The sequence below is a fragment of the Hemicordylus capensis genome, chromosome 7 (assembly GCF_027244095.1).
Source record: "Hemicordylus capensis ecotype Gifberg chromosome 7, rHemCap1.1.pri, whole genome shotgun sequence".
NCBI lineage: Eukaryota > Metazoa > Chordata > Lepidosauria > Squamata > Cordylidae > Hemicordylus > Hemicordylus capensis.
In genome coordinates this window covers 24,052,920-24,079,048 of record NC_069663.1, presented here as the reverse complement: position 1 = coordinate 24,079,048, position 26,129 = coordinate 24,052,920, and the positions used below count along the sequence as shown (strand labels likewise).

Sequence of the window (26,129 nt, the reverse complement as noted above, 5' to 3'; positions counted from 1 at the left end):
GTAGTGACTTTGAAATGTCCTGTGAGCACACACGTGGGAACCCTGAGCCCTTGGGAGACAGGGGGTCATATTATTTATGTATTTTTTCTGTGTGAACTGCTTTGAGAACTTTGATTGAAGAGCGGTATATAAATATTCATAGTAGTAACCTATTTTTAAATTTTAATGTGTTTTTAACTATTATGACTTTTATCTTTTTATGAATTTTAGATGTTTATGTTTTTAATTTTATGTACACCACCTAGAGAGTTTATATTAGGCGGGATATAAATTCAATAAATAATAAATAAATAGTAGTATTTGTGACAGACAAAACTTGGCAGGTGAAGCTTTGCCCAACTCCATCCCACATGTTGCCTGCCTGCCTGCCATACAGCCGTGATAGAGGCACTGCAATGTGTCTGCTGTGGGTGTGAGGAGGGAAGTCTTATGTGCAGCAGGAAGTTGAGGCACGTGAGAGGAAATCAGGGTAGCTGAGGTCATCTCAGCTAGATGAACGGCTGAACTGTTGTTGCTGAACTGTCACTGCCTACAGTAGGGGGATGAATCAGGAGCAAAAACAGGTTTGGGAATCCAGGTGGTGAAAGGAATGTTGCTCATGCATGGCTATGTTTTAAAAAGCATAGGACGGGGTTGTAAGATCAAGAGGAACGTCAAGACACACAATTCTACTCAACATGGGCAGAGAACCCCTCTGCTTGGTAACACTCAACCTGAAAGTCTATCAGCTTGCTCAGTTCCACCTTCTGTTATGACCTCATGGTGTTTCAATTTCCTGCTCAGGTTTTTACTTTTTCTTTTTTTAAGCTCTGCCATTTTCGCTGCCATCGTGACCTATATGAAGTACCTGGGGGTTAAGACCAAAGCAGCGGATAGTAAGAAATCCAAAGCCAACTTCTTCCGCAAGAAGGTAGGCCCAGGTTCGAAAGTCAGGGAGGTCCATGTCTAGTTGCACTCTTGGTATTCACGAGCTGAGACCAACGAGTTCACTATGAGGATGAAGCAGGGGGAGCCCATCCCAGCACCCCGATAACAAGCTGTCCCTGAGAACTAGGTGTAAAAATTGACTTCATGTGAATCCATGCGGCTGCCATGTGCAGAATCAGACTCTTGGGCCATCTAGTTCAGTATTGTCTGCACTCACTTATCAGCGATTCTCCAGAGTTTCACACAGGAGTCTTTCCCAGCCCTTCCTGCAGATTTATTTATTATTATTTTTTAAATGCTAGGGATCAAATCTTTGCATACAAAGCACATGCTCTGGTATTGAGCTGTGGCCCCTTCTTGAAAGTTTTGTCTTTCCTTTTTTCAGCCATAGGGTGTTTGGTTTTGCAGAGATGGGTTATATCTGGAGTTGCCATGCCCACCGAAATTCCAGGTTTCACCCTGATTTTAAGCATCTCACCCAGATTGCTGAGCCCGCCCAGATTCGCCTGGATTTCAGCTTTCATTTAAAAACAACAACAAAAACTAAGCTTCTAAAATAGCTTTTTAAAAAAGCTAAGCTTTTTTTAAAAGCTTCCCTTGTAGAAGTGGAGTTACGGAGCAAAACATGCAGTCACTCTTCTGCTCAAAAATTATTTTCAGGCCAATTGACATAATATGCAAATTAGGCACCCGGATTTGGAAAGCCAGAATATGGTGACCCTAATCTGGAGCAACCTAGAGACCAGCCCTCATATTTTTGTTTGTGGGACACGTGCCCTGCAGAGTTTGAGGTGTGCAAAGTACGTACGGCTGATGGGTTCATCGTAGCCTTCCTCTCTCTTTCTTCCTCTTACCCTGAATCCAGATTTCAGGGAACAAGAAGCCTGAAGAAGCTACTACCAAACCGAAAAAGGGCTTTAGTATTTTGGATCCTGCTCGCTGGAACCGTGGTGACTCCCACTGTAAGTAGGCCTTCGGGGCATAAATAGAGCCTTAACCCCCTGTCCAGGACTGGCCCTGTGCTTGGCTCAGAATTCTAGACCCAACTTGCCCTGACCCTTAGTCATTTAGCTTCCTTAAGCCAAGACTGGGTGATCACTAGCAAAGGCAGATTGCCAAGGAGGGTGTGTTCATTCTTGTCCCCCAGCCCACCCTGGAAGGAGGAGGGAGAACCAAGGGAAAATAGGCCACCATCAAGCTAACGTCTGCCTCTTGGGAGGCGGGCGGGGCGGGGGGAGGATGCTTTCTGGGACAGCTGGGAGCAAGGCTTGCTTTAGCAGTTTGCTTTAGCTTGCTTTAGCATGCTGACAGTCAACACGAGCGCGGATAGTGTCTGGCAACTCTTTACCAGTTGTCGAGGGGCTGGCTGATTGCTCTACCTTGGAGCTCAGTCACAAAATATCAGTGTTCCAAAGAGCTACAGTACTCCTTGATTCAGCGACCTTAGTTGCTGTAAGAAGTCTCTCTTTGGAGCACTACTATTTCTTATTTTTTTTAGATATTTCCCCCTGATAAAGAGCAGCTAGCTCAAAACGTGTTGGGAACTTGAAATTTTGTAGTAATCTCAATATTATTTTTCTGCACCTATCCATGGTGTTTTTTCGGGGGGCAGTGTTGGGGATTTCAGTTTTTGGTGCCAGAACTGCCCTGGGTGGGGGTCCCGGAGGGGTTTCCCGCAGCAACTGCCTGACCTCTGTAGCATCTTGAGAAGGGGTATGTTAGTCTCTTGGCAGATGAGGAACCCAGCCCTCACCAGCCCACAATACAGCCATCCATTTGCGTGCACCAAGCCAACCAACATGAGTTGTGTGTTTGACATCTCTTTCCCCCAGAAGGGGGGCCCTTTTGTTTTACACAAAGGCATGTGTGTTCTTGGGAGGAGGGGGTTGATTTTACACCTTCCTCTTCCCCATCCAATTTCCCTTCTCCTCCATTTCTTCTTCTTCTCCTTTTTCTCTCCTGCATATTTTGTAGATTCTGATTACAGACAATCCAAACCTGAGGGTGAAGGTACCAACCCGCTCTCCCCGAATCCCCTCCCCAATCATGCATGTTGTCCCACATGTCACCTTATTCCTCTGTGGAGAGATCCACATAAAACAAATACACGGCGGTATAACCTGAGACGCTAACTTTTTTTTTGTATTCATGGGTCTATGTAACAACGTCCCCTGTCGGCCCCCCACTCCTCTTCCCAGTAATAATATACTAATATGTATCACACACAGTCCTGTGCAAGTCCATCACACCCCTCACGTTATCGAGCGGACTTCTTGGCATGCCGTGGCTACTCAGTGTGCGTCCATCTGTGTGTCTGCCTGCAGAAACTGTCTATTGTCTTGGAATTTGGCCGGGTGGGAGCAAGTCTCCTGAGTTCTGTGCCTTTCTCTGAGGACTTATGCACAAATAACCTGGGATGTACTTTTTTCTCCAAGGTGTAATCTCTGCTTTTGGATAGGTTTTGGTTTTGTTTTGTCCTCAAACATGGGTCCCCAGATGTTGTACTACAACACCCATCATCCCCCCAAAGTTCGTTGTGGCAGGGGGATGATGGGAGTTGTAGTCCAACAACATCTGGGGACCCAAGTTTGAGAACCCCCGATTTTAGGTGGTTTTTATCCCACCTTCCCACTCTGTTTGGCTAATGAAACCTGTAAACCAATGAAAGACTATGTGAAAAGAATCATACCGTTGGAACAAAACACGGTTGAGAGGAGGAGAGAGCAGTTCAAAAGCATTCCCAAACCAACCAAGGTTAAATGCTGGCCTAAATAAAAGAGTATTTGTGTGACAGTAAGAATATATCAGGGAGTGAGACGGGCAGACCTCCCAGTGCAGGGAGGCCCACAACCTGGGTGCTGCACTAAAAAGGCCCTTCTGTGCATTCCACCACAAACCAACCTTCAGGTAAGGGCCAGCTGGCCAAGAGAGCCTCCCCAGCAGATCTTAAAGGACAGGCAGGATTGTATTGGGAGGAAGAGGTCCTCTGAGTATTCTGGCCCCAAACTGCTTAGGGCTTCAAATAATTGGGCCCAGAAACATGTTGGCAGCCTGGAACCGGATCATCTCTTTCCATGTGGTGCTGGCTACCTTCAAAGCCAGGTGTCTGCTTCACTCTCACTGCACACACCTCAGGCTCAAAAGTCAACGTTCATTTGTAAAGCGGCTCACCTTTCCAGCTCTTGGGGCTTCCTCCTGAGAACCAATGTTGCCCTCTTGGCCGAAGACGTGGCCAAGTTGCTAAGTGAGAGTATAGCCCTCAGAGTTTCCTGTGATGGCTCGGGGGAAATTGGGACGTGGAGGGCCTGAGAGAAAGTGTCTGCGACTCCTCGTCCACGATCAGTCTGCGCTGCAACTTGCATCAATTCTTGCAGCTAGCTGCATTCTTCATCCACTGTTCCTGACGTGCAAATCGGTCGTCCAACCTGGGTATAGGGGCAAAAGACTAATTGAACCATCTAGTAGCTGGTTCCCTCTGAGTTTCCCTCATCCAGACCTCGTGCCTCTGTACGACTCAGGGGATCTGAGGGTGTTCTCTCAGTTTGCATCCCATAGCCCTCCTGGTCATTAAGGCATGGGTTCTCAAACCTGGGTCCCCATATGTTGCTGTTGGACTACAACTCCCATCATCCTTAGTCTCCAGCCATTGTGGTCAGGGATGATGAGAGTTGTAGTCCAGAAACACGTGGGGGACCCCCGAGTTTGAGAACTCATGCCTTGAAGGGATTTATTTGCAGGAGAGGTGGCAGAAGCCGACCCTGTTCAGTGATCAGGGGCCAGGTTTTTTCCATGCTCTGGATAGCTCCTTTCTCTTCTCATGGTGAGCAAAGGTGAAATAAGCTTATTCTTGTTCCACTGCAGGATTTAGGTTGCCTAGCGGTAGAATTTTCATCACCACCCCCTTTTTTATCATTTTAAAAGCTCTGAGTTGCAATATCCTTTGCTGTAGTTTATCCTCTGGCAAAGTCGCCGTTGCCTTTGCAGCAAGAATTCTCAGACTTGTGTCCCGGAGATGGTATTGGACTACACTTCCTGAAGGCCATTGTAGCTGGGTATGATGGGACATGTAGTCCAACACTGTTTGGGGAGGGGGGACCTGAGTGCAAGAAACTCTGCTCCTCTGTTCCTCTGAGGTAGGCCAGAAGCTTCCTAGTTATTGTTTCTTGATCCAGAGACTCTGTGTGTGTGTGTGTGTGTGTGTGTGAGTGTTGGGGGTGGGGTGGAAAAAATCTGTGCATAAGTCCTCAGAGGGGAGGGGTGTCTGATGGTTAGGAAGACCCATGCATTAGAAAATATTTTGGCTTCTGTGTATTTGCTGCCTCTTCTGACTTCTCATGTCTCACATTTCTCCCTACAGCAGCGGATAAGACACTGGCTTTGGACAAAAGAGGAGCAAAGTTTGGAGAGGGAAGCTCAGGGCGGGGCAAGGGAAGCCCTTCCGGGTCAGACCCCCCAGGAGTGTCCGTCACTGTCCACCCCCCACCCGGGGAGAGCAATGATGGAGAACAGGGTGAGAGATGCGATGAGTTGTGTTTTGTGGGGGGCAGTGGGGGTGGGGGGGTGGGGAAATGGAGCTTGTTTCTGTCTCCCCCGCCCCACTAACTTGCACTCTGCTCCTGTATTCCCTTGTGTGCCATTTGTAGGATCGGACAATCAGGTTCAGGCCGATTCGGGCGATTCTCCAGTTACAGAGCAAGCACTGGCAGGCGAGCAGCCCCCCATGGATGATGGTGCAGAAAATGAAAGGTTAGAGAAGGGGAGACCATGACGAGCTCTTAAGGGGGGTTACAGGGGTGGGGAGAAGAGAAGTAGATTACACCCCTCTGACACATACACGTGTGTGCATGCTCTGTGCGCACATTTGTGTGTGGATTAGGAATTCTCAAGACCAGGCCTGCTCAACTTCGGCCCTCCTGCAGATGTTGGCCTACAATTCCCATAATCTCTGGCTATTGGCTGCTGTGGCTGAGAATTATGGGAGTTGTAGTCCAAAAACAGCTGGGGGGCCTAAGTTGAGCAGGCCTGCTCAAGACCCACATAAGTCATTTCAAGAACAGAGCTGTTATTCTGGGTCACTTGATCTGGAGTCAAAAGGATGTGATCTTGGAAATGTACACGGAGGGGGAAAGCCACAATCCATCAAGGTTCCTGTTGCCACTTGGGTATATGCCCCCTATCCCCTTGACAGTTATTTCAGAAAATGATATCCCTTCGCCCTCTCACCCTTTTTTCTTGGGGGTTTGCATCTAAAAATCTGAGAATACCTCTGCCACAGTGTTTATTATGAAGATAGCACTCCCTTCCTTCCTCTGGCTTTCTTTCCTCTTGAGTGTTAACCAAATCACCTTTCTATCTTCTGTTCTTTCTTTCTAGAAGGCGAAAAAGGTTGGTGGCCTCCCCACCCCCCCTCACCCTTTGCATGAATTTCTTCCCCAGGGAAGGACTCACACATTGAGTTAAGTATTACCTTCTACTCACCAGGGCTGGCTCGGAAAAGGGTGTCCTCTGCCCAAGCCAGTTGCTTGTAAACTGGTGCCCTTTAATGTTGGTGCTTGATTAGCTCAGTGCTGCCCCCAATGGTGAACTGAGGTTATTGCCACCTCAAGTCCTTCGAATGCTCCTTCCTTCCTACCCCCTGCAATATGTTGGCATGGAATCCATGTTGGCATGGAATCCTCCCAGGAAATGGGGGGCTCCTTTTGAGGTTGCACCTTCTTTCTGGTGCACAGCTGTTCTCTGAGGCTTGATTAGGTATTTGCATGGCAGCATGGGAGATTCAGCCTGCCAATGGTGCACCCCCCCCGCCCGCATCTCCACACTTCTCCACCCTTCCCAGTTCTAACGCATGGATCTCTTACTGGTTCTGTGATTCTCATGTCTCCTTCTCTTCTCTTTTCTTTCCACGGCTGCATGTGCTAATGTCTTTCCTTCTCATTGGGCGTTTTGCTCGGCTCGTGTTCTTATTGATTGTGGACCCCACCCCCTGCTCTACCATCTCCTCTCCTATTGGTGTACGGTGCCAACATCCCATGGCTCCTTCCCGCCCCCCTGACGTCTTGTGATTGGTCTGTGGCCTTCCCATGTTCCATGGCTCATTTCATCACCCCTTGTCCGTAACTGGTTCGTCCACCCAACATTCCCTGCCCCACAACTCTGTTCTGCTGTCCCTTGCCCCTCGGTTGGTCTGCATCTCCTGTGTTTGTGGCCTGGCTCTGCCCACCCCATCCTTTGCCAGGCTGACAGGAAAGTTGGGCCGCTCGGAGAGCCTGCGGGTTTATGAGCGGAAGCGATCTCAACGGGGCTCGGCCAAGGGCAAGCAGCCACGCTCGAGGAGTGATGTGGACATCGAGGCCGCTGCCCGTGCCAGTGAACTGGAGGAGAAGCCGTCCCTAGAGCAGGCTCGGCAGAAGCAGGGAAGCCGCAAGTAGGTGAAGAGGGAGCCTGAGGCACCCCCTCCAAAGTGCCAGAGGGCAGAAAGAGGGCAGCTGCCAGAAGCCAGGCTTAAAACTTTGCAGACTGGCCCAGGGAAGTCTGCTGTTGGCACTAAATGCTGCGTTGGGGTTTGTTCTCAGTTTCCTTCTCCCTTCTCAAATGGCCACATACACCTGCATTTCCCACCGTAATGTAGTCCCATACTGCAGACATTGCAGTGGGAATTAAACAACAGCTGTTCCTCTCTCCTCTTGCCTTTGTGCGAAGAAAGAAATAAGCATCTATCATACATTTTCGAGTGCTGAGCAAGGGGAATAAGGAGGACACAGCCTTGAAAATGGGCACTCTAGCCAACTATTTCATCTGCCCAGGAGGACCACAATAGTTTCATGCTCCTCCCTCCCAAATCCGCCCCATAATCTCTTTCAGGCTTCTCAGCGAGGGTGGGGGTCGGGGGGGACACTAGTAAACAGCCACTCGTTCTTCTTGGAACTTATTAGCAAACTACTGCTATTCAAGCTCACATATGATGGCAATAGGAATGCAAGAACATAAGAATGTTGCTGTTTCAGACCAAGTTAACGCTTTTCCCAATAGTAACGAGATGCTTCCCTTGTTAAATGATATTCTATTTAACTATCATGACTTATAGCCATTGATTGTAAACCGCCCTGAGCCATTTTTGGAAGGGCGGTATAGAAATTGAATTAATAATAATAATAATAATAATAATAATAATAATAATAATAGATAGAACTATTCTTCATTAATTTAACCTCCCACCCCCTCAAAAAAAATTTTTTTTAAAGACATCTAAACTCTCATTGCATCTTGTAGTGACTTCTCTAATTTTGACTATGGGGAAAATATCAGGGGGAAAACACACAAATTTAAATTAAAATCTTTGGTCAGTTCAACATTTCTATGGAAAACATGAATACCAATTACAGGGAACACTACCCATCATCAAAGTAACAGGATTCCCAGATGTTTTGACTACAGCTCTCATCATCCCTTGCTACAGTGGCCTTTGGCTAGGGATGATGGAAGTTGTAGTCAACATCTGGGAATCCCTGTTACCTGGATGATGTTACAGGGAACACTGTATGATGGAACTGATTTTGTGAGAAGGGGAGGAACTGTGGTCACCTCTCTCATCCTGACAATTTTGGAGCTTCCAGGAGCAGACATTCTGGAAGAGTTGGACTGGGGTGGAGGACACGGAGGGAGAATTCTCTTTGAGCTCTGATTGTAGCCCTATTCCCATGTTATGTTCAACTTATGTATGTGCAGATCTGTATGCATGGACAGTTCTTTACACATATGCACATACAGTAAGTAGTATACTTCCTATCTGTACCCTACATTTGAGGGTGCCTGAATTCAAGTTCACTTTTAATATGAATGGGTGTACAGTCACTCACACAAAAACATGCAGATGTACAGAGACCTGAAGAATGGGCCGATATGCTTCCTAATTTCTCGCTCCTGTGGGTTTTTGGTAGAGCCGAAATTGTCAGATGAGAGCATGTTCTGCAGCAACCTCAAAAATTTATTTATTTATTTATTTAGCTTTAGACAGAGCTACACTACAAATTTAAGCCAGGGTTATGCAGGGTTACCATGGTGGCTTTGCTCAAGGAACCATCACGAGTGCCAGAGTTCTTCGGGGTGGCACTGTGGCCACTGGCCTGTTCATAACCCTCTGTCTGTCTCTTTGACCCATGCAGTTTGGAGCCGGGAGGGGCCGAGGGAGGTGAGCCCCCGCCGTCCTTTCTGCCTCCCCAGTCTGAGGAGACTGAGCCGCGCGTTTCGGAACTGGAGCTGGAACCGCCAAACTGGCGGGAGCTCGTCCCCCCCGACACCCTCCTCAGGCTGAAGAAAAGTGAAGTGAAGCGGCAAGAGGTGATCAACGGTGCGTTGTGAGGCCCTCACCCCTGGATTCCTTGCTTCAGAAATACATGGGACGGGTTGGGGCCCAGGTTCACAGGTGGAGAAAGAAGGGACTGAGCTCCGGGGAAGACGTATGTCCTTTATTTTTTATTATCTGTGAGATTAGTCTTGCCCTCTCCTGCCTCGGTAGGTTGCAGCCTTCACTTCGCAGTCCATGAGCTGTCTTTAGCTTGTCCCACATTCACATAAATATCCAGATGCTACAGACTCGGTAGAGACAGGCATGGTGACGTTATCTCTGCCCCCACAGAGCTGTTCATCACAGAGCACGCCCATCTGCGGATGCTACGGGTGCTGTTGGAAGTTTTCTACCTACCCTTGCTGGCAGAGGGGTTCTTCGAGGACAGAGAGTTGGTGAACATCTTCCCCGGCCTGGAGGACTTGATCGATGAACACAGTGAGAACGTGGGAGGGGGCGATGAGACTGGAAAGGGTGGTGAAGCAGCAGGCCCCAAAGGGTGCCTGCCAGGATTATGGACCTGGAATAATTGGAGGCCCTTTGTTCTGAATTCGCAGCCACTGACTTCATGGAGAATCCCCATGCTGCCCATACGCACGCATTGGAAGCCCCTGCCGTTATAGCAGGAGGTCTCAAACTTGGGTCCCCAGATGTTGTTGGACTATGCCTTCCATCATCCACAGCCACAGCGGTCGAAGGCTGGTGGGGTGAAGGGAGCTGTAGTCCAGTAACATCTGGAGACCCAAATTTGAGTGCTTCTGCCTTTATAGGTACAAAAGGGTGGTTCAGTGCATGAAGTAGGGTCATTCTCTCTCTTTTTTAATTGGCCTTTCCTCTCTGAATGAGCAGCAGACTGAAACTCAGAATTCTAGCAGCTAGAGCTCTTGTCTAATCACACCAGAGAACCTTCATCTGCTAACTTTATCCTAGGCCAGTTTCCGAACTCTGGGTTTTTTATTTTATTTTATTTTATTTTATTTTATTTTATTTTATTTTATTTTATTTTATTTTTTTATCTATGTAAACCATTTATATCTATGTAAACCACTTTGGGAACTTCTGTTGAAATGGGGTATATAAATATTCATGGGTCCCCAGTTCTTGTTGGACTACAGCTCCCATCATACATCATCTGCCCTCTGGGCAGAGCCCCTGGCTGGAGGTAGGGCCTTCAGAGTGGGCGCAGGGTCGTCATCGTGGGCTTTGCTTCATCGTCACCCTTGTATCGCTCTCTTCCTGTCTCTCCTCAGAGGTCTTTCTGGATCGCCTGAAGAAGCTGAGGGAGGAAGACCATTCTGTGGTTTCCAAGATTGGAAACACTCTGTTGGCTCGGGTAAGAGCAGCGGAAAGACCCTCTGGGAAGGGCATCTGAGGGACAGGAAGACAGATAGCCTGCCGATTAGAGGGCAGTAGGAAGTCTGAGCAAATAAGTGGGAGGGGAGAGGTGGGACGGTGGGCTTCGGGGCAGTGCTCGGCTCTGCACAATGCCTTGGTCACCATTCCCCACTGTCACTAAGCACTGTCTTTCCCCTGCTTTCCTTTGATGTGCCCATAACTGGATTGGGCAGGGTCCTGTCATTCTTTGAGAACTCTTAGGAATGGGCCCTCTAGCTTGCTTCTGGCTAGTTTGGCTTCTCCTCTCTTTCCCCTGACAGTTCTATAAGCCTGAATGTTTAGGTTGCCCTCTTGACACCTGGCAGCCTTTATGTGAATGAGAGAACTGGCTTATCGTATAGGGTGCCTTACAGATTAGTGAGATACAGGCATACGAAGCTCTTCTAGTGCTCCCCAAAAAAGTATTCAAGTCAAAATACTCATTGGCTGTATCCTGATCTCATTTCTGAAGCATTAAGGTCTTTCTGCCAGTGTGGAGGGGAAGTTATTTGATCCAATACCCTTTTATCTTTTACGTGGTGCAAGGTTTTGTTAAACTGCTAAACCCTGGTGTGCCATGGCTCATTCAAAGCCCGCCAAACCCGAGTTTTGATAAGTGTGTAAATATATGTGATAACTCTTCTGTTGATGACTCACAACTGTATGGGTGAATTTCTGCATTTGAGGTGATAGAGTTTTATTTGTAGTGTTGAATTTGCAGTGGTTCATTCACACATGCAAGTCTTAATTGGAGTTCATCCCTTAATGACTGCATGTGTGAACATGCAGAAAATAATAAAAATCTGTGTAAACTGCCTAGAGATCTTTAATAGATGGCATATAAGTGTAATAAATCCAGCATCTTACTCTTAAAAAAAGTGTAATAAATAAACTCGCATTATGATTACTCTGAGTAATCAAGGATAAAAGTGGGGCAAAGAGGTTATCTTGGAGGTTGGGACAGATCAGAGGTTTGAAGGATATTTTCATGTCATCTCCTTGCTGATATTTTTATCCCCCTAGTTTGCTGGAGAAGATGGAAAGTGGTTCCAGAAGATCTCGGCCCGCTTCTGCAGCCGCCAGTCTTTTGCCCTGGAACAGTTGAAGGCCAAGAAGAAAGATCCCCGTTTCAACCAGTTCATCCAGGTAACCATTGGAGGAGGCTGTGATGCCATCTCAGGCCAGACTTTTGCTGTTGGCTGCAGAGTTCAACATCTTAAGCCCATTTTACATTTTAATAAGAACACCGCAGTTCATAGACCCCCAAGACCGTTGAGCTAAGCTTGAAAAGCTACGAGCAGTTCCGCGGTAGATGGGATTGCACAGCTCTCTGTGACTCGCCGTAGGTGAGCAGAAGCAGATTAAATTACTTAAAACATGCAAAATGTGTTGAATGCACATATTTCTTTCGGGCAGCTTTTATTTGATCTTTTTGTGGTACTGAATTAAGATTTTATTTATTATCTATGTAAACCACTTTGGGAACTTTTTGTTGAAAAGCAGTATATAAATATTCACTTTATTCATATCCATATTATTTATTTAGCATTGGGTGCATAACTCTGGAGAAGAGGTTCCTACTTCAATTCTCCCAATTAATTTTCCACTTTGGGGTCAAGTAGCGCAGCGGGGAAATGCTTGACTAACAAGCAGAAGGTTGCGGGTTTGAATCCCCACTGGTGCATTTCTCAGACTATGGGAAACACCTATATCAGGCAGCAGCGATATAGGAGGATGCTGAAAGGCATCATCTCACACTGCGCGGGAGGAGGCAATGGTCAACCACTCCTGTTTTCTACCAAAGAAAACCGCAGGGCTCTGTGGGCGCCAGGAGTTGAAATTGACTTGACAGCACACTTTACAGGATTCATTTTATTTATTTTTAACATTTATTTTTACATTTTATATTTCGCTCTTCCTCCAAGGAGCCCAGAGCGGTGTACATAGTTACGTTTCTCCTCACAACAACCCTGTGAAGTAGATTAGGTTGAGAAAGAAGTGACTGGCCCAGAGTCACCCAGCAGGTATCATGGCTGAATGGGGATTTGAACTTGGGTCTTCCCGGTCCTACTCCAACCACTACAGTCTAACCGCTACACCAATATACACTACTAAATACCAGTGTATATTGGGGGTTACTAGTGTATATTTACTCCAGTGTATATTGGGATGGTCAACCTAAGATGCTCTAAATTTTTCTGCAGTAAATTGCAGCTGGGGATGATGGGAGTTGTAGTCCAGCAACAGCTGGAGAGTCTCAAGTTGACCACCCCAGTGTATATCCTTAAGAAGAATGGAACAAGAAGATTGGTTGGTTGCTTTTTGGGAGGGGTTCTAAGTTCTAATCTTGAAGCCTGGATTTTTTTGAAAAACCAAAAACTCTCCCAGAGAGGCCCTTCCCACCACACCTTCTTCAGCCACCCCGGCTTAGCAGGGCCTCTTTTTCTCCCTCCCTTTTGCAGGAGGCTGAAAGCCAGCCTCGATGCAGGCGGCTCCAGCTGAAGGATATCATCCCCATTGAGATGCAGAGACTGACCAAGTACCCGCTGCTTCTTCACAACATTGCCAAATGCACTGGTGAGCCGATGGGCAAGTGCAGGAAGGGCTTGCTGTGGATTGAGGGGGTCTGTGGGGCACTGGCATGGAGAAGAGGGTCAGTGGTCCAGTCTTTCCACCCTCCTCCTCCTCCAGCTCCATCCACCACCCTCCGCTGTCCTGAATGTCTCCGGCTTCCTCAAACTTTTCTGCCCTTTCTCTCGTGATGCTCCTTTTTCTTGGAACTGCCGCCAGGAACCCTTGTGCAGCGCCTCCTCTCTTCCCTCCTTCAGCCCCCCCCCCTCCCAAAATGTACCGTTTCCGTGAAGTCCCAGCAGAATGCATGGGTCCCCATTTCCTGCTGCGTGGAAGCTCAAGTGCCTGTAAATGAGATATCTGTCTATTCTCCCTTTGCTTACCCCGTCTCCCATTTCCTTCCCCTCCCTCTGTGCTATATAAATACTAATTTAAGTGTAAAGTTTCTAAATATTCCTGCCTGCCTTCATCTATGTTGTAGAGGAGGCCGAGGAACGCCAGAAGGTGCTGGAAGCAGCTGGATGCTGTCGGCAGATACTCAACCATGTCAACCGGGAGGTGCGTGACATGGAAAACATGTTGGTAAGAGCCCTTTTCCCTGCTGTGAACCCTCAGCTTTTTCTCTGTTGGACAGCAACGCACGTTCCTCCTCTGATCACTCCCCCCCCTTCTCCCCCCCCCCCTTACTCTCTTTCAAGAAACTCAAAGATTACCAGCGTCGCTTGGATCTCTCCAACCTGAAGCAAAGTACTGATCCGTTGCTGTGTGAATTTAAGGTGCTTTCCAGCCTTGTGTATTTCTCCCCACCCCCCACCCACCCAGCAGGCTGTGGGGCAGTAGAACAGACAGAATGTCCCTCTAGCTTCCTCAGCAGGAACTGTCTGGGGCTGCATCCCCATCCCCTTAAAGCAGCCCTGCACAACATAAGGCCTGGAGGGCAAATCTGGCCTACGGGGACATTTTTGATGGCCCAGGTAGCCAGCAACAGCAGGAGCCCCCAAATTGGGCATTTGTGTGGGGCTGGAACAGTCAGGTGCCTACTGAATGAGCAAGGACAGGGCTTATTTTCTGGCCACTATCCTTGGTTAAAATTGAGGTCCCCTGGTGGGGAAGGAAGGACCCACAACTAACTAGTAATTGCTTTAATATTTATCTTTATAATTAATTTTTACTGCAATAATCAGTGCACTGATTTGGCCCCCACATACATCGTAACTGGGACATTTGAGTTGTGCCTGCCTGCCTTAAAGGGAATTCCTTTCTGTTTTCCTGAGAAAGGCTTTCTGCCATCAACAACTTCACAGCAGGCAGTCTCAACAGAGGCTGCATTCTGCATCTCCGTTGCTTGTGCTCAGAAAGTCTGCACCTGTTGACTTTTTCTTTCAGGCAGTCTTTCAGGTAGCAGGACTTCTGTTCAAGAAAGTGGGGGAGACAACTTTACTGGGGGCTTTCATGCTGCTCTAAGGAGACTGCTAGCAGCTTGCTATTCGGCCCTCTCTTTATTTTCTGTAAAGAAATTGATGGTTTACAGAAGTCTCTTCTGTAAAAAGGCTTGAGAGAGACAAGGTTTCTTTGACTTGAAGGGTTTTCACTTCCTTGGGGCCCAAAACTGATCTCGACTGCCCTGTTTCCTTTGTGTGTGGGAGAGGGGGAGGGAGAGGGAGAGAGAGAGATTTGTTAACATAGGGGATCTCAACCTTAGGTCCCCAGAAGTTGTTAGACTACAACTCCCATCATCCACAGCCACACTGGCCTTTATATGCCAAAGCTCAGAAGATCTCATAACTGGTTCTTTTGCACAGAACTCTGACATCACCAAGAGAAACCTTGTGTGTGAGGGACCCTTGACTTGGCGTATTACCAAGGATAAATCAGTTGGTGAGTTGCACCTCTGGTGCCCAGGCTGTTTCTCCCTTTGCCACCACCGGCTCCAGATGAGGAGCTAGATGGGGCTACACTCTGGGGCTAAGCTTAGCACTCTAGAATCTCTTTTTGACGCTGGGGCTCTGCGCTGGGGCAAGTGAAATAGGAATTGGAAGGAGTGCCTCTAAGCATGTGCAGAGTTAGTGTCTCCCACTGCCGAGTAATCAACTATCCCCTCTTGGTCTGGCTTTGTGGGCAAGGGACTTGCGTTTTCCCATTCTCCTCCCTGTGCAACAGGTCTGCCCCTCTCTCAGCAACAGCCTGCCACTTCTTGATTTCGACAGTGTTTAACTGGCCCTCTTCACTTGTCGTCCTGGCTCTCGGGAGAGCGGTGGCCAAGGGTTGCTCTGGCACTCAGCTCACTAGACCCTTCAGACATGAATAGCTCCCGGGCACTTGCCCAGCCTTGCCAGGTTTGGGATTAATGGGGGGCGGGGCGTCTGAGTTAGCGGGCGGGGCTTGCCAGTGGGCTCAAGCTGCCTGAGGTTTCTCCTTTTACAAACCTAGTCCCATGTGGCCAAGAACTAGGAGCCAGGCTAGGAAAGCGTGAACCTTCTGCTCTTTGTTTCTCTTCTCACGTCATCTCTTGCCCCTTCCAGACGTCCATGTTCTCTTGCTGGATGACATGTTGGTCCTTCTTCAGAAGCAGGAAGACCGCTTGGTCCTCAAGTGCCACAGCCGTACCATCACCCCAACCCCTGATGGGAAGCAGATGCTGAGCCCCATTATCAAGCTCAACTCAGCCATGACCCGCGAAGTGGCCACAGGTGGGTACTAGAGACTGACAGCTGTGGTGGGGGCCGTCTCCAGAGGACTCCGCCTTGAACACAAGTTCCGTGGGACCAGCAAATATTGAAGTTCCTATATGCATGGCGTGGGGTGTGTGTGTGTGTGTGTGCTTTTGCCCTCACCATGATTCTGATCTGGATTTCCTCCTATCCCTTGTCTGCAAGCGGGTGTGGGGGGAAACCCCACATAATTAAAGTTCGATTCAGTTCAAATTTTGTTTCGGTCATCAACCAGCAGAAGGAAAATACACGAATACCTGTTTAGATAGTTATGACAACAATTCAAAACAGAAACAATATCATCCTAATTACCCACAGAAACCAAAATATCTGGCCAAAAACTATACTATAGTTGCATTCAAATTCAGCAAGCATTTTGAATCACCCCACAACGAACTCTGTTTGCCACCACACAAAATCTGGCTACATTATAGGTAATAACTCGGTTCTGATCAGATAAAAGAAACATAAAATTCTTTGGAGCGACCTGAGAACTTCAGTGCAAAAGGAAAGATAAAATTTTCACAAAATTCCTTATAAAATAGGCAGTATAATAAAACATGCTTTACCATCTCAACTTTTCCCAAACCTCAGGGACACAAGTGCTCTGGACATGGAATTTTAAGAAACCTACCCTCTGACATCATTAAAGTAACATTTTAGTTGGACTCTAATGTAGCCTCTTTCCTGGCCTCTGAGGTTTCAGTCTTTATGCTTTTGAGAATATCTTTGCAACCATAAGGGCTAGAAACTTGCTTTTTCTTTTTAAAGAAAGGAAGCCAAGATGATCAGGAAGCTGATTTCTACCACCATCTGTGCTTTTTCTGTGTATCTGGTGTTACAACTGATGCACATCCCTGCCTGTCTTCTGGTAATGGGCCTAGGGAAATTGCTGAATGTGGAGGGTGCTCTTATTTTTATTTTTGTTTGTGACCCAGCTTTGGTCAGAAACCTTTCATTTGACATGTGCTTGATTGGAAACGTGGTGAGAATGCTGGGAAAGAACTTCCTCTTGCTCCTTTTCCTGATCCTTTCTCCCTTCTTTCCTGTCAGAAACCAAGGCCTTCTACGTGATTTTCAGCTGGGAGAAAGGAGCTCAGATCTATGAGCTGGTAGCCCAGACAGTGTCGGAGATGAAGAAGTAAGATACTGGGATGGAGAACTGAGGTGAAGGGGGAGAGAGAGATGCTGGGAATTTACAGCTGGAATGCCCAGTGGATTAAAGTCGCCAGAGGGGCGCCAGGGGGCTGAAATATAAGAAATTATATTTGGGCCTGTTTCTTTGCAATTTGGCTTGATGGCTGTTTAACAAAGTGCGTGGGTGGGCTAGGCAAGACCTTTAAGAACAACCTGATTTGGGTCAGGCCTCATCCCTGGTGCCACATGAAAAAGTAAGACAAAGGTGCCTCTGAACATCTGCCGAGTGCCTTCACAGTAGGCGGCCTCTGAACAAGGAGCAAGATGTCCGGACTTGGAGTTTCTGGGCCAGTATAAGCTGCAGCCTCTCTTTTAAAAAAGAAATGGACTCTCTTTATTTCCGAAGCAATTCTTTAGAGTAAAAGTGATTCTTTCCCTTTGCTTGAACTTAGCTGGTGTAATACTATCAATGACACGGCCGGATGCCTGAAGCTGCCCGTTTCTGACCGGCCTAAAGGGCGTAACTCGGTGCCGAACCGGACTTCGCCGCCTAGCCCAAGCTAGTAAGTATGATGCTCCAGGGATTGGGGGGTGGGAGAGAAATGCCAGCGAAGGCTTTGATGCAAGGGTCCCCTTGAAAGTTTGTGGTGCCGGTCTGTGCTCCACTCACGGCAAAGCACTGGAATACCAAAAGGTTTATCCAGCTCATTAAGCGTCAAGTGCCCTCTGTGATCAGAGAGCAAGCAAAACTTAAATAAAATCCCACCCAAAAGGATGCTAGAACCGTGATGTACAAAGGTATTGAGAGGGGAACACCCAAGGTGGAAGCCAATGGGGACAGCTGCATTGCCTGGTATAAAGTGGAGAGCCAGTCCTGAGGTAACAAACATGAATGGCCTCCTTTGCTAAACAGGGTCCACCTCGGTTTGCATTTGGATGGGTGACTACATGTGAGCACTGTCTGTTGTAACGTGAGACATTCCCCTTATGGGATGGGGCCATAGCTCAATGATAGAGCATCTGCTTGCATGCCGAAAGTCCCAGGTTCAATCCTTGGTGGCACCTCCTGGTAGGGCTGTGAGAGACTCCTGCCTAAAACCTTGGGAAGCCCTGCCGGTCAGTGTAGACAATGCTGAGCTAGATGGCCCAATGGTCTGACTCGGTAGGAGGCAGCCTCCTATGTTCCTAGAATGATTTCCTTAGCGTTGGCCACAATAGAATGTACAGAACTCAGGCAGATTCTGACCAAAACTCATGATCTGGGACCCCAAAGAAGAAATGAAACTGGGAGTCTCAAACCTGACTCCCTAACTAAAATGGAGAACAGGCACCTAACTCCCCAGATGAGAAGACGTTGGCATCCATGTGATATTGGGGAACTGTGGGGCAGAAACCAAAACTCGCAACACTTTTTTCTGTCCTTCAGCAACTACTCGGAGGTTCTGCTGGGTGGAACGGAGAACGGCAGCTCCCTCAAAGAGTCGTTGCAGCTGGAGGGTGAGTTTATGGCACGTGCGTTGGAACTGTGGTTGGGATTTGGGGTGGGTGGGGAAAGAGGGAGCAGAACTCCTCCGTTGCCTCAGAGCCTCGGAGAAGAGGAAACTGGGCTAACCGCTCACTTGGCAAAGAGGCACCTTTTTAACGTGGTGATTCTCTTTATTTAGCTAATGGCCCTCTCCATCCCCAGCACAGCATCCTTCCAATGACTGTTGCTGGTGTCTATCTTATGTTTCTTTTAGATTGTGAGCCCTTTGGGGACAGGGTTCCATCTTATTTGTTTGTTATTTCTCTGTGTAAACTGTCCTGAGCCATTTTTGGAAGGGCGGTATAGAAATTAAATTAATAATAATAATAATGATTAATAATAATAATAATAATAATAATAATAACTGGGCAGTCACTGAGACTCTCAAGGGCAGTAACTTGATGTTTTCACTACCTCAAACCAGAACGGGAGAAGGATGGGACACTGGAAGGGGTTGAGTTTGAGGAACGGAGCCCAGTGGGCAAGCAGAAGCTAGGCAAGCCGGTGGAGGAGTTCTTGGCTGTCATACGGACCGTCTACAAGCCTCAGCCTGATGGGCAGGGAACTCTGGCCGCTGCTGCCCAGGATAGAGGTGTGTGTGATGCTAACCTTTCCCTCTGTTGAGATTCTTCCCCCCTCCCCACCACAAGAGTATGAGGCATCCTTGGCCAAGGCCCACGAAGGATGTGAGGAAAGTAATCTCATAGGAGCCTTCTGCCCCTCCAGTTACGGCCCTGAAGAGGCTACTGCAGGTATCGGAGGAAGGAGAGGCCGTCTTCCCAGCAGAGCACACGGATCGCCCACCGGAGAACGGGAATCCCCGAGAGAAGGAAGAAGATGTGGAGTGGGATGTAGGCCATGGGACCAAGACAGAAGGCAGTAGGAGGCATGACGGAGAGGGTATGAGAACAGGTGCATGCTGGGGAAGTTTGGACTGGAGGGGGAGAGGCATGCTTGGAAAACCTAGGGAAGTGGGAGGAGAGGAGGTGGGAGCTGGCAGTGTTGGGGACCCATCGGGCATAGTCTGGGAATAACTGGGCTTGCAGAGGGAGGAGAGGGGTGGAATGGGAAGGGCTTCACTCTGGAGTTCTTGGAGAGAAACGGGTATCACATGGAAACTGTTTGTCTCTTGCAGGAGGTGCCCCAAATGGCCCCCACGAGCCAGAGTGGGGCTCGGAGCACCTGGACAGAGAACGGCCCAGTTTCCCCATCATTCTGTCCCATCAGCAGTCCGATGGGGTGAAACATCACTTGCGGCTTCTTGAAGACGCGGTTCAGGGTTTGAAGGTGAGTGTGCCAGGACTGCCGTGCTCCTAGACACCCCCATGTTAAGTGCTCAGAATAGACGGTCTGATGTTTGCGCCCCTTTGCTTTGCTTTGCTTGCATAGTTTAGTTCTGCCCCCAGTTTTAAAAAGTCTCCCCAGGTGCCCAAATCGTTTGGAAAGCTCTGGGTTGCTGGCCGGTGGGAGAGGAAGCAAGGGGGCCAGTTGGCATGCGGTCGGGAGCAGGGGAGTGAGGAGAGCGGCCCAGACCCATGTTGGGCCTAGAGGGGTGTGGAGCTGTGTTGGCTGCAGTCTTTGCCCCTAGGGCCCCCTTTTCATTTAGAAATGTGCACAGACGGAATCTGACAGGAAGCCACCCTCCCAAAGTGAGGCTTCTGCTGATGGAATATTGACCACCCTCCCAAAAGATTTCCTCTGCGGGACTCTTCTTCAGTGGAGAGAGCAAGAGCAGGGAGCTCCATTTCCTTTTGTGCAATGCATTCTGGGGCCTGGCCAAAGTCATCAGCCTCATCCCCCAGCTAGCCTGGTAGGTAACCTTATCTCAAAATGAATCACTTGTAAGCCCTTAGGGCTGTGGGGACAAGGCTGAGACCCCACTGCTGCTTTTCTCCAGTGCCTGTGGCCAGTTCCTCCCCTGTGTCCCCCCCCCCCCGAAAATCGTGAGTCCTTTGGGGACAGAGAACCACCTTCTTCTTCTTTTCTATGTAAACCACTTTGAGAACGTTTTCATTGAAAAGTGGTATATAAATAGTAAAGGTAAAGTGTGCCGTCGAGTCAGTGTCAGCTCCTGGCGACCACAGAGAATACAGGAGGGGTTGACCATTGCCACCTCCTGTACAGTATGAGATGATGCCTTTCAGCATCCTCCTATATTGCTGCTGCCCGATATAGGTGTTTCCCAGCGTCTGGGAGACATACCAGTGGGGATTCAAACCGGCAACCTAGTAGTCGATGAAAATCTTTCTGTCCTTAAGATTTGGGAGGGTCTGGGAGACACACAGGAGACAGCTAAGCTTGCACGTTCTCTCTCAAATCACGCCCCCCTCTCCCTGCCGTTGGAGATTTTGCTCAGTGTGTTCTTCTGTCTGTCTGTCTCGCACTAGGATATTGAAGCGGATTATTGGCGCCTGCAGCAGCTGATGGGAGAACTTGCATCATCACAACAGCTGAGTTCTACATGAGGCTTGGCCCAACAGGGAAGGTAATGGCAGGAGACACAGATAATAGGAAGCTGGGTTCCCACCGTCGTCCTCTCCCCTTTGGAAAGCTTCTCTCTGTATGAGAGGCAGTCAGTTCACTGGACGGGCAGGGCCAGCAAAGGGGCAGATCTTTAAGCAGCAGCTGTCTCCGTTCCAGAGGACCACACAAGGAACTCCTGGGCACTTGGTTGAGTCATGAGGATGAAAACTCCTGTGTTCCCTGATGGGCTCCACGTATTAGCCTCTAGGTCTAAGCTGCGTCCCACCCTCTGTGATTCCTCCGTGTTGCTGCCACCAAGAAGGGGAAAGTGGCACCATTACATTGGGCAGGAATGAAAGCAAGCAGGGCTCAGGATGCACCAGGCCTGGATTTCAGAGGACTTTAAACTCCGCTCAGGATGGGCTTACAGAGATTCAGAACTTTTATTTCTGAAAACCACCCCCTGCCCCCAATTCTGAACTTCAGTAGTACCACAAGTGATCGCCATCCTTGTTGCTGCCTTAATGGTCTCTTGTGTCTTGCCCATTTCCTCTCTTTAGGCCTGACCCAAGCAAGGAGGAGGAAGTTCTCTCTGCAGCCTGCTTTCTCCTGCCTAGATGGTTCTTCCCCAGCATCTGCAATCAAATGGGACCTGCGCTTCTTTTTGTATAGAGGACTTGGAAGTGTCGAGTGAGCTTCTGAGGGTTATATGTGTACATAGACATTTTTTCCTGCCTAAACCAAGCTATAAGGGGCCATTTTTAGAGCTGGGAAGTGGCATATCTGTAAGATGTACCAGCCGCCTGAGGATTTATAAGGTTTTCTTGATGTTATGAGAGGTTTTCTTCTTGTTAAGTTCTGCAGTGTCAGTACCAAAGAGGAAAAAGTTAAGTTCTGGTGATTAGCTTTCTGGTGGACCAAAGATGGGGGCAATGCATAGCCAGCTCCGCAGAGCCCCCCAGAGGACAAGATTTGGCTGGCTGGGGCCAGATCAACAGCCAGAGAACTTGGCATCCTTCTTCCAAAACTGGCCAGCCAGGTACCTCAGGGAAGGTTTGCAAAGAGAGCTTGATCGCAAGATTTATCCCCAACCACTCCTGTTAATCCCCTGGGGCTGGTGATAGAAGCCTCCTAGCGGCATATCATAGCAACTGACAGGCATATTCTATATATATATTTGCCTGACTTTTATTTAAAAGTCAGAGATGATTATCGCAGTCACAGCAGTGAGTTCCACAGGAGGAAGAAACCTGCTCCGTTCTCCAGCAGTGGAAGGACTGCATCCGGAGGATGGGTTTGCTTCTGCCATCCACTTCTGAGACAGGCCAATCAGGTTTAGACCTGTCTTGCACCCGGAGAGCAGCGTTGCTTGTGCTTTCCAGTCCCAGCCCCGCCTCGTTCCCTAAATTGGGGCAGCCTCATAGTTGGCTTCACAGAGCTGGCAGTAGTTTTCCTTTCTTTTTGGTTTTTTGGTTGCTTGTTCTCCCTCATCTTTCCTTCTCCTTCCTCCTAGTGTGGATTAGCTAGCCAGGAGGGAGGAGGGGCAGAGAAGGGAAAGCAGATGAGCTGCTACTCTCTAAACTTTAAATGTTTGTTTTCCTAGACTTACCCTATTTCTCCTTCCCCACCCCAATTGTTTCCTTAAAACCCTTCCACTTTGTTCTAAACTTCGCTCTGTCATATGTATATCCTTTCCTGCCTCATTTGCCCAAGGGCGGAATGTGCACAAGTGTTCTCTCCAACCCTTTGGTCAACCTATCCTTCTGTAGCAGTCTCCCTATTGGAGCTGTTACATTCTGTGTTTTAAGCCAGGCCCAGCACCAATCCAGCCCCTGAATCATCCAGCCTGAAGCTTGTGCCTCTGAGAGCCCTGGTGTCCTAAGGCGGGCTTCTCCCGCACTGCCACAACTGTCTTCTGAAGAGAAAGATGGTCATAAGGAGGAGAGATTACAGTACACAGAAAAGTAGAAGTGCAAAAAATGGAGAACTCGGGTTTCATATTTCAGGTTGGATTAAAGATAGTCATGAGTCTGGGAAGGTTGGAGGCAGTGGTGTTCCCTGGAAGCTTATTGGGGCTTTTGTTGATGAGGCGATAAGTGGTGACCATGTCCCAGAATCCTTTGCAATGAGCATAGCAGACAGTTAGGGATTCCTTGATGTGGAAGGTTGGGAAATCGTTGCCCTTGAGGGGGAACCCAGTCCATTTTCTCCACCTTCACCTCTGCTTTTTTCTCTCTGTCTCCCCATCGCAAGTCTTGAGAAATCCAGGACTTGCTTAGCTGAGCTGCTTTGCAGCGTTTGCCAAGGAGTATCTTGTCCATTTGACATGTGACAGTGTTGGCATGTGACAGGAATCTCATAAGCGACTCTTTAGCCGTCAACCTTGCTATGAAGGCACCTCTGCTGCGGCATGGGAAAGTGAAAAAGGACAGTTTTCCTGGGGGTTCCATCTGCCACAAAAGTCACATGCAGTTCTCTCACTGCCTTCTTGTGACATGCTGTTCCACAAAGCAGGCAGCAGGTGGAGCGGGTCGGTAAGTAACCAGAGGTGCTCAGCTCCTGAGGGATGTTTGGCTGTTGAGGCATCTTGGAGGAAGAAGCGGGTGTGGCTGTCGTCACTACTGTTGGGCCTACAGGAGGTGTGGAGTACTGAGTTTGCTCAGCTTTTGCTAGCCCTGGTTACTCTCTTGCTGCATCATAACACCTCTGCTTACTCCGCTGTACACACACATACACGCGTGCAGCATATGCACACCCCTACCTACCTATTGATTGGCCATGTTGTCCAAACTGGAGGGTTGTGTCTGCCGGTTGCTAGGCAACCACAGTGTGCTCCCCTCTTCCCCCTTGAAAAATCCCAGCTATTGAGACTAGACAAGGGGGTGGATATGAGAGGTCACAGAAGCAGAGCTGGACCTGGCCTGATGGTGGAGGGTGGGGAGAAAGGGACCATGTGTGTCCAGAGGAAGAAGCAAAGGGAAGCATGTAGGCCCCCAGAGTGGAGGGGAGCTGGTGAATCCAGGCTTCCATCTGTGTTATTGGAGGCTGAACTGCCCTATTGTTGTACACGTTCCACTTCTTCCAAGTGCCTTTATATTTGTTGATAATGTGTTTGTATTTTTAAACTCACATTTTGCTGGGATATTTTATATATATATATGTTTTTTGGGCAGTATATAAATATGTCACACACACACAGCCTTGACTTCCTTAGCTGAGGCTGCAAACAAGGAATCTTGAGCTTTTTCCATAGAGTGGTGTTATATATATATATATATATATATATATATATATATATATATATATATATAAATAAATTTACATAGAGTGGCTTGTTTGTTTATATCAATGGCTGTATGGATAGATAGAGTCTTAGCATTTAGGATTCCCTCCCACCCTGTCCCCTGTTATTGTACAAAGAGTATACACCAGGCTATTCAGGGGACGTGTGACTTCACCCTTTCTTGACTTCCCAGTATTATAGAGTGTATAATAGTGCCTGTCAAATCCGTTATTGTCAGATGGGGTGTCCTTAAAAGTCACACTTTTAAAAAAATCTGGATTAAGTGAACCAGAATAAATCAAATATGCAAATCCCCAGGATCCGTTTTCAGAGTTTCTGATGTTGCTGTGTTGCGCATTGAGGAGCATTCTCAAGACTGCATCATGTGGATTAGATTACCCTGCAGTAGTACATCTATTGCTGTTCCACTGACTCAGGATTTGGACTTGCTTGGTGGACCAAGTACTCACAAGCAGTGTTCTCTCTCATATATTTTTTCCCCCATCTGTGTGTGGAATGAGTTTTGTTCTGGGCGGTAGTATCAAGGCAGTGTGTGTGCACGTGCATTCAGAAAGGGCCTTCCTGATTCAACTTGAGCGGGATCTAAAATGAACTGAATGGTTCATTTAAAAAGTTGTGAGCTCATACACGTGTGTATGCCTTAGAGGGATCACTGCTCTCAAGAACCAGGCTCAGCTGCCTCTGCTGTAGCTGCTGACCAGCGTGTAAACCTTCCTTGTCCTTTTTTTTAAAAGTTTCTACCAGCGAGAGAAAGCTGCAGTACTGTGTGCCTCTTCTCACTATCTATCCCCAACAGAGAATCTAATAGACAGCTAGTAAAGAGTCTATTTTAGGAAGGGGTGAGTTGCTACTGAATGTATTTCACTTCCTTTTGTATGACCTGAAAAGTGAAGAGTTGAGCAGTGTTGTTTCCCGTCATCAGTTTAACAATCCACATGTTACAGGTACTTTCTCACAACCCTATCCTAATCTGTGCCAATTTTATCCTGGATCTCTTGACCTGGAGTGCCATTACAATTGCTAGATTTGTATGGCTATTTTTTTGTTTGGTTTTTTAAAACTCATTTTTGGAAGAGTGCCACAAATTGCACCTGGTACTATGCTTGATTTCTCTCCACCTTCTGGCCCAGATTGTGTGAACAAAAGGAACTACCAAGGGGTGACTAATCTGCTGTGAAAAGATCTTGAGAATACTCTCACAATGGCCAGACTTTACCATCCCCTCATAAGCCTCATTACGGACTTTGGTGTTTGGCTTAGATAGGAGTGTAGTCATCTCCACCCAGCAGGTTTTTGATGTGGACTGCCTGGGAATAGTAGTTGGAGGAAAAACCTTTCCCCTGCCCCCCCAGAGATGGGGCATCGGGTGGGATTGAGATCCGTATAATGATGGAAGGCACGAGTGGATCTAGGGAGAGAAGAGGATCAGTGTTCCCTCTCTGCCCCTAGGACATGTTCCCTCCCACTACAGGTGCAGGGACCATGCCTCCGCTCGCTCGTATAAATAGAAACTGAAAGCTTTGTGTATGTTGCCAGAAGGTTAAAGGCATGTGCAGGGCTGGGAGAGTGACTGGACTAAGGATTCTGTTGTAAAGATGCCATATTAAAGTGTATATTAATCACAGCTGGCTGTGTCTTTGTGGTTGGAATCTACCTTTGTCTTTTCACTCTCATTTATCGCGTTCTTCATTTGTTGCATTTTTATTCTACTTTTTCTTCCAGAGACCTCGGAGTACTAGAGGGAGTTTGTCTGCAGTGCTCCCATTTTGATAC

The 26,129-nt window shown here is 48.0% G+C and overlaps 1 protein-coding gene across 7 annotated transcripts in view; it reads left to right on the top strand.

Moving 5' to 3' along the window:
• Positions 1-25,980, top strand: part of ARHGEF1 (Rho guanine nucleotide exchange factor 1) — a 48,533-nt gene extending 22,553 nt beyond the window's left edge. For 5 of the 7 annotated variants that reach the window (XM_053267472.1, XM_053267474.1, XM_053267475.1 and 2 more), the window contains 22 exons: positions 808-910; positions 1,793-1,889; positions 2,902-2,937; positions 5,285-5,437; positions 5,571-5,673; positions 9,090-9,274; positions 9,563-9,709; positions 10,522-10,604; positions 11,669-11,791; positions 13,108-13,222; positions 13,698-13,798; positions 13,915-13,992; positions 15,019-15,094; positions 15,739-15,906; positions 16,981-17,068; positions 17,517-17,627; positions 18,491-18,561; positions 19,014-19,181; positions 19,316-19,501; positions 19,725-19,876; positions 20,977-21,074; positions 21,613-25,980. In XM_053267472.1, the coding sequence (XP_053123447.1) occupies positions 808-910; positions 1,793-1,889; positions 2,902-2,937; positions 5,285-5,437; positions 5,571-5,673; positions 9,090-9,274; positions 9,563-9,709; positions 10,522-10,604; positions 11,669-11,791; positions 13,108-13,222; positions 13,698-13,798; positions 13,915-13,992; positions 15,019-15,094; positions 15,739-15,906; positions 16,981-17,068; positions 17,517-17,627; positions 18,491-18,561; positions 19,014-19,181; positions 19,316-19,501; positions 19,725-19,876; positions 20,977-21,054 (2,422 nt within the window). In that variant the 3' untranslated portion in view covers positions 21,055-21,074; positions 21,613-25,980. The remainder of the gene's footprint in view (positions 1-807; positions 911-1,792; positions 1,890-2,901; positions 2,938-5,284; positions 5,438-5,570; positions 5,674-9,089; positions 9,275-9,562; positions 9,710-10,521; positions 10,605-11,668; positions 11,792-13,107; positions 13,223-13,697; positions 13,799-13,914; positions 13,993-15,018; positions 15,095-15,738; positions 15,907-16,980; positions 17,069-17,516; positions 17,628-18,490; positions 18,562-19,013; positions 19,182-19,315; positions 19,502-19,724; positions 19,877-20,976; positions 21,075-21,612) is intronic. The other 2 variants (XM_053267476.1, XM_053267477.1) reach the window with 2 other exon arrangements.
• Positions 25,981-26,129: the final 149 nt, after the last annotated feature.